The sequence below is a fragment of the Ooceraea biroi genome, chromosome 10 (assembly GCF_003672135.1).
Source record: "Ooceraea biroi isolate clonal line C1 chromosome 10, Obir_v5.4, whole genome shotgun sequence".
NCBI lineage: Eukaryota > Metazoa > Arthropoda > Insecta > Hymenoptera > Formicidae > Ooceraea > Ooceraea biroi.
The window spans coordinates 10,393,287-10,407,675 of NC_039515.1; the positions used below are offsets into that span (position 1 = coordinate 10,393,287).

The window sequence follows — 14,389 nt, forward strand, 5'->3', positions numbered from 1 at the left end:
TGTACAGTCAGTACAAAATAATTTTATTAATTATTCTAACATAACATAGGAATTGTACATACTCACTAACTGACAGACAACTAAAACTTCACATATTATAGATATATATACTATATACATTTTTCTTTTACTTTAAATAATATTTCTTGGTTGTCCTACAAAAATGTAACTTGTATGTACATACAGAACATTGATTGAATTCGATGACTGATCAGGTCTCAGAAGTTTTCGTCTCTTGTGCCTGAGGCATTTTTATCCAAGTATTTGCCTTCTTCCTAGGCCAGTAAAAAGAAATGCCTCTTACAACAGCAAAAGTGCCGTAACAAGATAATGCCTAACATTTATAATATTTAAACGCTGAATTAAAATTTAACAAATACCTAATGACTAGCAACTCATACTTCAGGTACTAGAGACGAGAGCCTGCGCTTTTATCATGCATGTATGATAAGTTATTTACATAGTGAAGATACAATGTTACATTCAGAATAATAAAATATTTTTTTATCATTAGAGGGACTTTCTTTAAGATCTGCAAATTTTAGCTGTCGTTTGTCCGCAGATAATACCCATTTCTTTTTTCAAAACTATTGTGACAATTTTCTTCTTTTTCGCGAGATTGTTATATCAAGTTTAAACGAGAATGACGGTTTCCTACACTATTACAAATGCTATTTTACACAATTGTAATTTTACATCGATCAAAATGGAATTCATAGTCTTTGATATTATCGTATCTCTTAGATTTTAACTATTCATAGTTCATCGTGAGGTGTTTCAAAAATATTACTCTTTAACCTTTCGATCAACGATATCAAACTATTTACGACGTCGGTTTCGTCCAAGGTAAGTCTAACGTTTGGATGTTTATAAAAATGTAAGAGATTATTTATGACAGGTAAGAGCAGAGGTTTAATATCCTTGAATTCAGTTCTGCAAATGGGGCTTGCTGTAATCATGCTATCAGCAACTACTTCGAGAAAATCGTTATTTTCTATACTGATTTTGCTAGCTAGCTTCTCTTTGAAGCATTTCACTACCAAGTTGCTCAGGAGTTTACAATAATCGTGTCCGCGCAATTTCTGTTCAAAATCCGTGATCGTGTATTCTTTCATCTTCTGCTGACGTTGTTCAGCATCGTATATCTCTTGCAGATTTTGCCTCTCGATTATTAGGTCGTTAATTAATTTCATTGCTTTCATTTGAATTTGCAGTTGATCGTTAGACAGAATCTTGTCGAGTATCTGCAAGCCACCGTGATCGATCCAAGCTTTCTGAGCAGCGGGGAACTGGCGTATTAAGGCACTTAGAGCAAAAAGACACCTGGATCTCACTTCGGTTTTACTATTTGTTGACAAGACACGCAGTATTTTTTGGATAAAATCGTTTTCCAGTGCTTTAGCTTGCACTTTTGGATTTGATTGGGCTGCTGCTCCTAGAAGGCGTAACGCTTCTGACTTTATTTCATTGTTACTCCCATTCAGGCATGGCGATATAATTTTAGTTAATCTGCGATCAAAATCAGCAAGAATATTAATCAACTACTTTCTTCTCTCCAAGATACATCACGCTTGTTGCTTGTTAAGACTTACCCATCCATGTCTGAGAATACTTTAGCGTTGTCAATTTGATGAAGAAGATACTCTAAATTATTTAAGGTGTCCAAGACCTCTTCAATCTCTGCACTGGTTAATGTACCTGTTGTAACACCGTTCTTGTAAGATTGGAATTTCTGGAAAAATCTCTTTAATAGCTCTGAATCGCTTGTAATATTGACTTTGAGCGCATTCAGCTCGTCCTTCAAAGTTTCATAGAAACGTTTGAAGTGTTTTTCAGTTTTCGGATGGATTTCTTCATCCTAAAAACAAATGAAAAAGAAACAATTTTAACAAGTATATTATGAAGTTTTTATATGAAAGTTATTTGAAACTTTTTATAGTTTTCGCATGCATCGCGAAATAATGCAATAGATGATGCAATAGATTAGTAGCGATTCTCGCAAGTGTTATAAAAAGTACGTATGCAAACAATGATCTATCTTATCTGCAGTAATCCTAAATTTATTTATCAAATAACACGTATTAATGAAAGGATAATTACATTTATATTTGATATATCTACTTTCTCTTTCTTAAGCTTCTTTAATCTTGCTTTCAGTTCTTTTATGTGAAATTTCATAGTTTCTTTTTCCTTTCTTCTTATTGCTTCGTCATCTTCAGACTCTTCCTTTATATTTGCGGAATCTGTTTCTTCATTTTCTTGAACCGCTTTATCGGGATGTAATGTCATCGACTTGGAGTTTGAACGGTTTGTATTTTCATCAACATTTTCTTTTGCTTCTTCTTTGGTTTCTTTTGCATCGTCATCCATTAATTTAGCTTCCGTAACACCAGTTGCAAAATTGTGTCTCACATGAAGTCCTTTGGGAATTGGAGTGCCTAGTAAATTAACCTTTCATTAGATCTTCATTTATAATTAGCATACATTTTTACACACAATGTCTACTGTATACAAACATATACATGTTATAATTCTGCGTTTAATCCTTGTCTTGAAATCTGTTTATGCCATGAAATGGATTTTACTCATAAAATTATAAATAATTTACAATTTCATGACTATTAATTATATGTCTTTAAAAAAAAGGCTTTCACGTAGTCTCTCGAAAAAAAGCTTCACGTTTCGTAGATAACAATTATTTTTGACACAGGCTTTTCTCAAAGCAATTTCGATTGCTCTCGAGATTGTTGACATTTGCACCTCGCAATCGCATTCAGTTGTACGTCACTGCGAGCACTTGATCCGCAACTACCGAGTTTGCACTATTGCCCATTTAAAAGCAATCGTAACCCGAGTAATTTCCGAAAAGCTCACAATACGCGAGACGTGTCCTCAAAAACGACATTGGCGAACGCATTTCCGTGGAATTTGTAGAGTAAATACCGTGCGACGGATTTGACTGACGTGGTGTTACACGAAAGGCATTCGGCTGACGTAAAGTAGTCCCACATTGCACGTTCAATCCGATCGGCAAAACTCACCTTTTTTCACCGTCTGCCACTCGTGCGTTGCCACGAAGGCACTGTCGTTTTTTTCGGCGCTGCCGAAAATTGCGAGCGATAAGTAAATCAGCAGGATATACGTGTCGGCACGCATTCTGGCAAGCGATACGTCGTTGCACCGGAGCAGACGTGCGGCTGCGATTTTTCTCGAAGGCACGGACAGCTGTTTACGGAAGCGCACAGACCCAATGGTCGACTGTCATCAGGCGAAAATGCGACGCGAGATTCTCAGAACGCTGCTCCGCATGACATTCCACACGGGACTCGAATTATATTCACGTGTTGCGTCCGTTATTTATTGCGTCAATGTGGCCCAATGTGCCAGCGATGGTTCTCGCGTTCGCCACCAGGCGATGACTCCGACCAATAGCAGCACGCGACGTTGCCGCGTCTTCTCGATTCGAATTCTTCGCTCAAGAATGAAATTCTTTTATCGGAAGTTAGTTTTGATTATCATGATTACCCATGCAGGATTCGCTTATCACGATGTGTTATGAAAATATACGCGCGTAGTGATACACGGATAGAAATAATATTGGTTAGATGAAAACAGTTCGCGACGATTGCAAAGTATCAAGAATTTTGCATGCAATTGTATGTATTGAAAAGAGATATTATTTTCAGATCTTTTTGTCAACAATAGAGATATTTCCACATTACGCAAATTGTTTGCATCATGTAATACGGTAACTTAATATTTCTCAATATTTGCTTCAGTAGTATAGTACAATGTACAATACATGGAAACTTCATAATTATAATTTACAATTATTATTATAATTATATTTTCTATTCGCTCCTAGTTACACTTAAATGAAATACGTACTCTCAGTTATTTTAGAGTCGATAAAGCGTTTCTCGTTTATTAATTTACTACTAATCATTTTATACTCAGTACTGACACGATTATCCTCGATCAAATGCAAATGCGCAGAATAATTATATTTTCGATATATTTTCGGGGGTTCAATGCACCTTTTTTGATGCCTTCGGTGGCAATGGCCCGGTACGACCGGCAACACCGCGCATCACGATCGCCACCAATCAGCGCACGGAACGTACACTGGGCGCGCAAGGCCAACTACGCTAAACTCATTTACTACGCGCTTGTCCGGCTCGTCGGCACGTGTGACGACCGTTCCCCGAGTTCCCTCGCGCAGTAACCCACAGTAACCGTTGCGGCGTCTCTTCTGGTTTCTCCATCATCGCACTTGGCGCGCACACGTCCATCGATCCTCGAGTACATCACGTCGACGAGAATCCGTTAAAATCAGACCGATCGCCATGGCAGAGGAGTACTTGTACGGTAAATATAAACGGGCGCGATTCCGCGATCGCTATACACGCGTTATTTAACGGCGCACACGGATACTTGCGTGTCGTCGGCCATTTAAGAGGAACAAGGGGTGCACTAGGGCCGAGACGCCGACTGAGCCTTCGGCCATTGCGACGATCCTCATTGTCTCTCGAGCCGGCATGCACACGACGAATAATGTCGCGCCTCGCGATCGCACCGTTTTAGCCGTCGGCATCGGCGACACCCGTCATTACGTGAACCCGGTGATTTGTGTGTTTAGGAATTACCCTCGAGGGACCGAAAGCCAGCAAGGTATGGGACCCGGAGCACAAGAACGAGGATTCCGACAGCAACGCGGCACAGCATATTGGCGCTGATCAGAAACTCATCATAAAAATGGTAAGTACGCGATTGAAGCCGTCGTCGTCGGCCCTCCCCGCTCCGTCGATATTTTTTTTCTTTCTTTTCATTAGCGAGATCGAGGCATAATGAGCGTACGGCCTACTCGGCGCCGCTTCCTTCGCGCAGTTTCCTACTCCCGGCAACCGGCGGGCGGCGATGGCCCGGCTTTGCCATGGCGCGTTTTCATACTTGCACGCCCGTGCAAGTACCGCTCGACCAGTCGAAATTTCGTTCTCGAATACTCGGACTCCTTTTCGTCGTTCGCGCGCGAAACTTGGATTCGATGCGACAATCCTGCTGTGACATCCTGACGCTGAAGGATTATCTCGCGAAGTAAAAACCAGATGACGTCCCTCGTGACGTACCGGCACGTTACGTTTTTCAAATTCGTACGATCCAGCAATCGTGAGTCATTGAATGTTGCTTATTTTTAGCCGCGTTCTCCGTACCGATCAAATTCGAGTATTTTTCTCCGCTGAAATTGACGTACTTTCCGTTCATAACGAGTACGAGTCGGATTGTCTTCCGTTTGTCATCGCGTGACACGAACGCGCTAATTTCGTAAGTCTCCGAGAGGCATCGCGAAGGTTTGATGCTTGGCGCCATTTTTCACAACGGCTTCGCCCTTCCCCCACTTTGCCTTAAATAGGGTTCTATTGTATCCGAGTAAAAAAATATCGTAACGGAAATTTCGCTAGACTGAGAGACGCAGGGAACTGTGATTCACGCGATGGATCGCGATGTATAGGTTAATTGGAGATTGCATACCGGTCTCAAGTTATGATGCAATATCGTTGTACTGAAAGTTATAACTGAAATGTTTATCATTTTTTTCCAAGAGAATTGATGTACTTGTGTTACTTGATTTCAAGTTACATGTTGATACGTAGAAAAAGATGATATATGAATTTTATTAAATTTAATACTTTGTACAATAGTTTTCGTTGTGACGTTAATTCAGAGATCGTGAAAGCATTTTTCTATTTGTAGTCTTTCATTTCTATGGATAATTATTTACTTATCCGTACAATTTTTATTTTGTGAATCAGTTATTTTTCTAACCTTAAAAAAGCATCTCAAATTAATTATCAGAGGAACTATCTGAACATACAAATAAGAGCATTAGAGAAAGAGAGAGAGAGAGAGAGAATGCATTTTAATATAGAGTTATAAACAGTTATATAATTTCCTTGTCTTTTCCATTTGCATAAATAAATTAAATCAATGTTATGATGAATATTGATATCGCTGTATCTAATTCCTCTATATCTAATTTCTGATTTTTAGTTATCATTAATTTTACAGGCTCTTCTGGGACCAGAAGCCAAACCTGGTGAGCTCAATGTATTGCAGGTTGAAGCAATGGGATTGAAGGGACCCATTAAAACCCCAATTGCTCTGTTGGAAATGGGGAAAACTGCACAGATCATTCTGGATCTCAGTTTCCCAGATCCTCCAGTTACGTTTACATTGGCCCAGGGTAGTGGGCCTGTTCACATAGTAGGACATAATCTCCTTGGTACGTATAATCGTTTCATAGATACATTCATACTTTAGAAATAATATGTCAAGTTTTATCAATAAACAGCAACAAATTTATTACAAGTGTTCTACCTTGCTTTATATGTTACTTGGATATAATTTATGTAAATAAATAATATACTTTAGATCAGCGTTAATTTTAAAGATATATATGCATTTTACATTTGCTAGGTTGGATAGACGAAATATTCTGACAAAAAATTAGTATTTTTAATTTAATAATATTTATATATTAATAATATGTTAAATATAAAGGCGAGATGAATGAAATTGGGACGCCTTGGACACACGTTTAAAAAGATATTTGTTTCAATGTGATGTACCGTTATCGGAAATTTGTTATTTATATAATTTATTTTTTATACATATATAGTGCATGTCATCTATCTTGTTATGTACACGAATATTGTTTTTTAATATTAAACCTGAAATAAATTTTATATATATATGTTTATATATTTTATAAATATATAAAAGATACTTTCAAATGTTAAAGGTGCTAATTAAATAATTATATAATTAGACATTTGGATTAATTATCATTAATATAGCATTGTATCACTATGTGGCCATAGATTTTCTTCCAAATAATTATGTTTCTTACGTTTTCGTTTTCTGATTGCCATTACGTTATTATTCTAGGTGCGCACATTGAGGAATTTGATGATATAGTAGATGATGATATGGAAGAAGAAAACATTGATGAGGAGGATGACGAAAAGGTATCTATTATTGTAAATTATGTATGTATCTTTATGCATTATTATTATTATATTATTTATGAAATTTCGGAAAGTATTTGTACTACGTATTTGTGTATAATAACCTGAATGCAAAAGTGCATGTGCATGTAAATAATATTTGCAAAAGACTATGCGTTAGGATGTAGAAATTCTAATAAATTAGATACTAACGGAAGTTTGACAGAATATATCCGGAAAGCTAAAAATTCTTTAGTGCAAGATGTGTCTAAATATATAACGATATTCAATCATAATTTATTGTAGGGAATTAATAATAGATCTTTAGCTTGTGTGTATTGCTAGAAATCAATGGCAATTTCAAATTATACATATTAAAAATATCAATTTCAGGCACCGCAAAAGAAGCGAAAGCCTTTAGCAGAGGATAAAAAAAACGGCATTAAACGGACGAAGATAGAGAAATAGAATGCTAAGATAAAAAAATATACACACTGTGTGATATTTAATGTGTCCTTTAAAAAATATGACAATTTTGCACTAAGAACATTTTCAATTTTATTTGACACCTTATCTTATTTTTTAAGAACAATTACAATTTCAAGAAGACAAAAAGTGCAAATGCTTTACGTAACCAAGAAATCGTAAATGTAATTTCAATACTTGTGTTTTCATTCCATGTTCGTTGTTTTATTTTTGTATAATAAATATCCTATTTTGCAAAAGATTGCTTTGATTCCTTGCTAATGTGTCCTCTTTTTCCACATTTTTGCATTTTAATTGTAATTTCTACATAATCCCAAGAAATAAAAAGAGTTGTCAGATATTGATATTTTTATTAAATCGTACAAGCGAAGCGTGGTGTTGAAAGTTCAAAATTACTAATCACAAATTCTCAAATGTCAAATGATTTTAACGATAATATATGAACTCTGAATTTCGATCTACAGTCGATTAACGGTTAATTTAATGAATATATATATATATATACACATATATTTCGCTCTTATTTGTTGCAACGAGGTTGTAATGAGTAAATGCATGAATTATATCTAAAGGGCTTCCTCATACTTGTTTTAACGATTTAATCAATTGTTTCGTAATGTGCATTCTTTGGGTGTTACTAAATACGAAATTTTATCGATATCTTTTTTTCGTATGCTGCTTACGTAGAAATTTACTGCATGATTGTATTCTGTATTTTTTGTAGGATTCGGAAGATGAAGACGACGAAGATGATGAACCTAAGAAGAAAAATGCCAAACTAACTGGGAAATACAAAAATCAGGCTAACAAGAACAAGAAAAAATAAACATGAGCCTTAACGTTATGGAAATAAAATAAACTTTTAAGTTAGGCTAATAATAAGTCCACCATTATCATCCGCGTTTCTTCCGCGAATTTAGTATCATTTCATTAGACTATCACACGCGATAAAAAAGCTGCCTTCCACCTTTCTCAAACACAACTGGACCAACGAAATGTCGATAAGATATTATATTGACTCTGACATGATTGAGTCACATTTTATTAGATTGCTTGCGAAAAAAGTATTATTCGTTTCATCTTGAGATATAACTGAAACATATCCTTTGTTGAATAATTGAACAATTTTTGATGAAATTTTATACAGATGTAACAATATATGCAGAGAACAAAGTTCTTAAGACTAAATCTTGCTATGATTGATTATTGAAAATGGTATTTATTATTATATCGCACTTAATACAAAAGTGTACTACTTTAATACGGCAAAACGATGTTTCATTTTTGGCCCAGTTACTGTAAAATTTGTGGAAAGCATGAACGGATCTACTGCGAAATGTTTTGTATCTTCATTTTACCTTCTCGAAGATCGTGTTCATACCGATGCACTTCCAGAAATGCAAAAATATATTATTCTAAAAAGTAGTGGTTCTTAAAGATAATTTTTTAAAAATTGCGTCCTTGTGAGAAATTGTGAAAATAAGGTTTCAGTGTAATTTATTATTTTCGTGTGTACAAGATGGGGAAACGATTATACAGCGTCATACAGAGATCCTAATTCCAAAACTTTATTTATATCAGTAAACAATATCAGCATTAATGGAAATATTAAGGAGAACGTAAACATATGTCATCTCTCAACATTCATTCCATTTGATGAAACGTAATAGAAATGGGAATCGCAGGTGTACCGGGTAAAGGGATGCTTTTACATCAGTATCATGTACGATCTTGGCATATACGGTGCGTGTATAAAAAAAACACGTATGTGCGGTTGATAAGTAGTCTGTACACCTATTTTGTACATATACGATACAATAAAAAATTTCACAACTTTTAAAGTCCGGATTGCTTGGGTAAATGTTTATTCGCGAGCTCACCTGTCATTCCGTGATCGGCAGTACTTTCAACGTCATTTGTAATGCATATCTGCATACAGCGTTGCTCAGTTTATTGTAAAATTGTTGCGTCGAGATCAGTTTCTTATATCTGTAAATTTATTATTACGAAGCGATATTTGGAAAATTTTCACGAAAAGTGACATTTTAATGTTTCTCATTTGCCTCTAATTTCATGTACTATTTCATCTTGTCGACTATGTATTTGACAAATAACTTTTGTAAAGAATTAGCTTGCAATCTGTCAAATTGCTATACTTTGCTTTACCGGAGGAACATCGTAAATCTTTTGGCATTTATCATTATCTGACGCTACAAGAATTTTAAGCGGGTTTACTTACGAGGCAACAACAAAAAATTTAGGAATTATAATTTTTAGATTTGAAGCATAAAGATTAGACACACGCGTATAATAAAATATAACCAATAACACAACACAAATAGAAAATTAGGTAATTTAGAAAGAAATATTGCAGATTGGTACGTAATGGAGAGTATTAATCCAAGTAAATGTTCTGCTAATGTTGTAGAGAGCAAAGTCTCTCAAGATGCAGAATGTGGCACAGTTGATCACGAAGTAATAACTTTACAACAAGTTGTTACTGTTAGTATTTTACTTGGCTGTCAGTAATTGATGATTTGCAAATTATGATAATATCCAGAATCTAAATTACTTTTTATGTTATAGCTTGGCAACAATAATTGTTATCAACAATTGTAATTTTTAATTTTACGTATCAAGGTTGCAAGATTGAATGAAATTATTGTAAATCTAGAAGATACCGTACGAATAAAAAATGCGCAATTAGAAAACACGCATCGGGAAAAGAGTAGATTGCTGGCAGATTTAAAGAAGCAACGAAGATGCAACGGAAATCTTAAACGTAAGATTCGGTCATTTTGAATTAATACATAAAATATACGTACATTAATTTAAGGCATCATTATTGCCGGTTTAAATTTATTCATAAGCATAATATAAATAAAATAATCACACATGTCCAATGAAATATGTAAAAGAGAATTTACACTACTGACCCTGTTGATGCTGCTATTGATGATGACAGTAGGTATGTATCTTTATTGTATACCTTTATTGTAGAACAGTTAGATGATGACAGATCTTTCCATCAGCGCGAGAAAGATTATTACATCAAAGAAATGCAACGATACCAGGGTAGGTACGTCGGTAATAATACATCAAAGTTTCACCAACAACGACTTAAGGAACTGGAACAAGTGCAAGATACTCTGGAAACAGAGAATGAGCAACTTAAGAAGGAATTGATGGATAAAAATGAAATTACGTACAACTTGTGTATAAAGTTTCTTCGTATGAAACATGCCAAAGACACATTGAGATACAAATTGGACCAATTGCTGCACGAGCATTTGCTAGTAATGGCAGAAATGATGGAGAAGTTAGACGAGGCGAGAAAGGAGCTTAACTTGATCGTGTCGGAAAAATTTCAAGAACCGTTGCCCCTTAATAAAGCCAAATTTTTACAAGTAAGCGATCTTTCATCATTTGAAAATTTACGCTCGCGATGCAGACGTTCTGCTCGGTTTGATAGCTTTTCTCTTTTTAAAACGTGGTATGGATCGCTACAGGTTGTACAGAGAAATAATAGACTGATGTATGAAAACGCGACGTTAAAGGTACAGGTTCATCAACTTGCACAAAACGTAGAAAAATTGAAAAGTCACGTACAAAGACCGAAAAAGATCAATGTAGACGCCAAGATCATTGAGAAATTATCAGCGCAAAGCAGTACGAGGTATATTAAGAGATGCATAAAAATCATGTCAAAATATTTTTATTATTATACAACTTGAATATTAAGTCAAACATTTATTGGATATTTCCGTTTGTTATTGATATAGACATACAATAATGATGCTCCTTTTAGATCAACTATGAATAGAATCGAAAAAATCTCTTTGCTCTCGAAATTATCCTCATCTATCAACTATTCCGGAGGAGAAACGATCTCGGAAGTGGGTTCGAGAAATATAAATAATTACACGCTTAATGATGCGAGAGACATTAAAAATGACTCTAAAGACTCTTACACCGAGCGTGCTCAAAGTGCACCAGGAATTGTAGAATCAACAATTTCTCGGCAGCTAGAAGAGTAGTTTCCTAAAGTGCAGTACGTGTATGTGAGACCGATCATTAATTCGTATGTTTTCATTGATCCGTCGAAATCAACACGAGATAAAATATAGATTGACAATGAGACGTCTCTGCTTATCATCGGTATTGCCGATTGCTGATATCAAAAGCTTTTCCCTATCTTCGATTGATATTCGACGCAATAATTATACGTCAAACGAAACTACAGTTGGATGAAACAGAATCCTTTTCTTGTTAGATGATATCGTTTATTAAGAAATTGATTACAGCTATCATTTACCATCTACTATAATACATATATATATATATATTTCAAGCAAGCACGAATCTTAACATATATGTTGAAAAATGTTTTATCGCTAAAAACTTGCTCATTTAATCTTTTAGAAACTGATGGCAATAAAAGTAAATAGCATTCGAGTCATACATCTGAATCGCATCGCATCGATGAACTACTTTTCGCATTCACGCGAGGCGCACAATGTTATTAGCGGTTCTGCCTCATAATCATCTCATAATTATGAAAGCGATTATACGTATGGAGAAGGTAGAAAAGCGAGTGATGGCCGATACTATTTCATAAGCCGATCTGTGTGCCCCTTTTCCTTCTGCTCCAATAAAAGGTATCGACAAAATGAAATGAATGAATCGAAAGAATGATGAGTTCATGGGCGTTGAACTATCCTATATTGGACCGCGACGGCGATTAATGCGATTAAAACGAGGGATAAAAAAAAGGCACCGCTGCATCACTGAAGCATATATGTTTCTGTCGATCCTGGAATACTTTATGAGCGTTCTGAGCGCGGCTGTACTTGCCGTACGTACAATCTCGACCTTTTATTCTTAGAAATTCTAACGTGTCTACCAACGCGACGATTGAAGAATAAAAATCAAATACTTGTCACGCATTTTCCAGTACTTGTTTGCCTTAACTATTTGCTTTGCTTTTAGCACTTAATATTTAGCACTGTGGCTCAGATCGGCCGTTAATCGGCATCGAGAAATTATACAAAACCGAAAAATGTACCTGAGACGGATTTGATAATTCCGTCGGAAATCGAGCGAAGTGAGAACGAGTGCTCAGCGCCTACGCTGCTGTGGTTGTCGGGAAACGCCGCTTACCCGCCGCTATGACAGGAAGGGAAAAGAAATGCGGGTCAGCAGGTGGTTAAGTGCTACCAGGGAAACCTTTAGGACGGTTTATCGCTTAAGCCCACGAGCCCTGGTCGTTTCCAAGTCTCCATTAAGTACGACGTTGCGAGTCGAACACCCATCGACTCCCGGCGATGTCCCGACGTCACAGAGTATTTCCACGGTTGCTGGAACGCAACTGTATGGTTTGCGTTCCTCTTCTAGAAGCGAGGAACGTGTATGTTGAAATGAAAATACGTCGATCCACCTCGCGTCCAGCCAAATTGCTAAGTTCCGCCGATATTCTCGTCACATATGTAGCGTTAAATATGCGGCGATGCCATCCAATATCGAGTTTTATTTGTCGCATGTCGACGTCGCGTTCATTCACGATGCTAAATATGCACCGTGGAGAATAACGATCTCTCTAGCTTCCACCTTTCCTACGCTATGTGTGCTATGCACGGAAATGTATGTACAATTAACAGAGACAATTCCATCATAATGCTGCCGCGAATAACGCTTCAGCCAAAATTTTATAAACACGTCTTGATGTAAAAATTCTTTTAAATTTAGATGCACTTATTCGATCATCCAATTTAGGCAAATCACTTTTCGCGAGATAACTATACGTATACCATTCAGCGACGTGATATAGCAGATGTTTTAATTTGTTAATTGCTCGTGAAATATCACATAATCGCGAATCTGAGCGAAGCGCCGGAATATTTTATAAAAATATAATTCTATCGATACAAAATACTGTATTGCCTCAAGATTTGTACGATTGATATCTCTTTACTACAAGCATATCTTTGTACTATATATTTTTGCGTAACATGATTATAGGTATTATATTAATCTTACGAATTATGATTAATTTGCAGTTTATTTCATCATAATGATTCGTCACACGCGAAATGAGCAACGGTCTCAAAGCGTAAATCGCCTACACGTAGGTGAACTAAATTGAGATTTCGCGCCGGCATAATTAGCTAATTAAACGTGCATCCGCTAATCACGTAATGAATCGTTTATGTTCGTAGTTGGATAGTGTCGTTTTCCTCTAACGGAATATCTCGAAAGAGATGCTTTTGACATTTCGTGAGAATCGATGTAAGGCAGAAAGCGTCCTGAATACAGTGCTCTTACGCGTTTTAACGTGTAACTTGAACAGAATAATGTTTCTAAGAATGTTTGAACGAGCGACCGTTCATCACGTGGGAGGCAGCCAGCCGAAAGTTATTAGTCGTTAATTATCGGCTGTACGTGACACTGGCAGTCCTTTAATTAAATCGATTTTTTTTCGTCGAAACACCTGTCGCATCCGCGATTTTTCAATGCTGGTAACTTCCGTAAATGGTAAACGTCGTTGCTCCTTGAAGAAGATTTCGCTTCGACAGATGTAGATCTTGAATTTCGAAAGCACCATTTAACATATGTAGCATTAAAATAATTACACGTAAATTCTAACACTATTATTGTAATGATAATACTATTTGAGAATTTTATTTAGGTGTAAATGCGAGCACAAACGCGCATATGGGATTTAAATAATATAAAATCTCCACGTTTACGAACATTGTATTTTTGCAGGAAAATAATGACTTTGACTTTTCTCTTGTGGAGGGATGTGCGTACATCCGCTAACTAACAGATCCGGCGAAAATCGCCGATTCGGACAATTTCGGTGAGGAGCGAGAGCAGCGGAATGTCTGCGAGGGCGGAAA

General features: G+C 36.2%; 3 protein-coding genes across 5 annotated transcripts; 2 read left to right on the forward strand and 1 right to left on the reverse strand.

The window, feature by feature from the left end:
* Window positions 1-6: 6 nt before the first annotated feature.
* On the reverse strand, window positions 7-4,019 carry LOC105287282 (nucleotide exchange factor SIL1). Of its 2 annotated transcripts, none has more exons than XM_011352834.3 (4): window positions 3,042-4,019; window positions 2,101-2,438; window positions 1,593-1,858; window positions 7-1,509 (listed from the first exon to the last, which is right to left on the reverse strand). In XM_011352834.3, the coding sequence occupies exons 1-4, from the start codon at window positions 3,154-3,156 to the stop codon at window positions 756-758; spliced, it is 1,473 nt and encodes a 490-aa protein (XP_011351136.1). In that variant the 5' UTR covers window positions 3,157-4,019; the 3' UTR covers window positions 7-755. The 2 variants fall into 2 exon arrangements, with proteins under 2 accessions (XP_011351136.1, XP_011351138.1); XM_011352836.2 differs by lacking the exon at window positions 3,042-4,019 and adding an exon at window positions 2,523-3,035.
* Window positions 4,020-4,201: 182 nt separating this feature from the next.
* Window positions 4,202-9,334, forward strand: LOC105287283 (nucleoplasmin-like protein). 2 transcript variants are annotated; one of them, XM_011352837.3, is made up of 5 exons: window positions 4,202-4,368; window positions 4,640-4,758; window positions 6,067-6,280; window positions 6,946-7,025; window positions 8,215-9,334. In XM_011352837.3, the coding sequence occupies exons 1-5, from the start codon at window positions 4,347-4,349 to the stop codon at window positions 8,314-8,316; spliced, it is 537 nt and encodes a 178-aa protein (XP_011351139.1). In that variant the 5' UTR covers window positions 4,202-4,346; the 3' UTR covers window positions 8,317-9,334. The 2 variants fall into 2 exon arrangements, with proteins under 2 accessions (XP_011351139.1, XP_011351140.1); XM_011352838.3 differs by lacking the exon at window positions 8,215-9,334 and adding an exon at window positions 7,398-7,551.
* A 133-nt stretch (window positions 9,335-9,467) lies between these two features.
* Window positions 9,468-12,510, forward strand: LOC113562850. The gene is made up of 4 exons (XM_026973485.1): window positions 9,468-9,986; window positions 10,131-10,272; window positions 10,491-11,166; window positions 11,299-12,510. The coding sequence occupies exons 1-4, from the start codon at window positions 9,876-9,878 to the stop codon at window positions 11,525-11,527; spliced, it is 1,158 nt and encodes a 385-aa protein (XP_026829286.1). The 5' UTR covers window positions 9,468-9,875; the 3' UTR covers window positions 11,528-12,510.
* The last annotated feature ends 1,879 nt before the right edge of the window (window positions 12,511-14,389 follow it).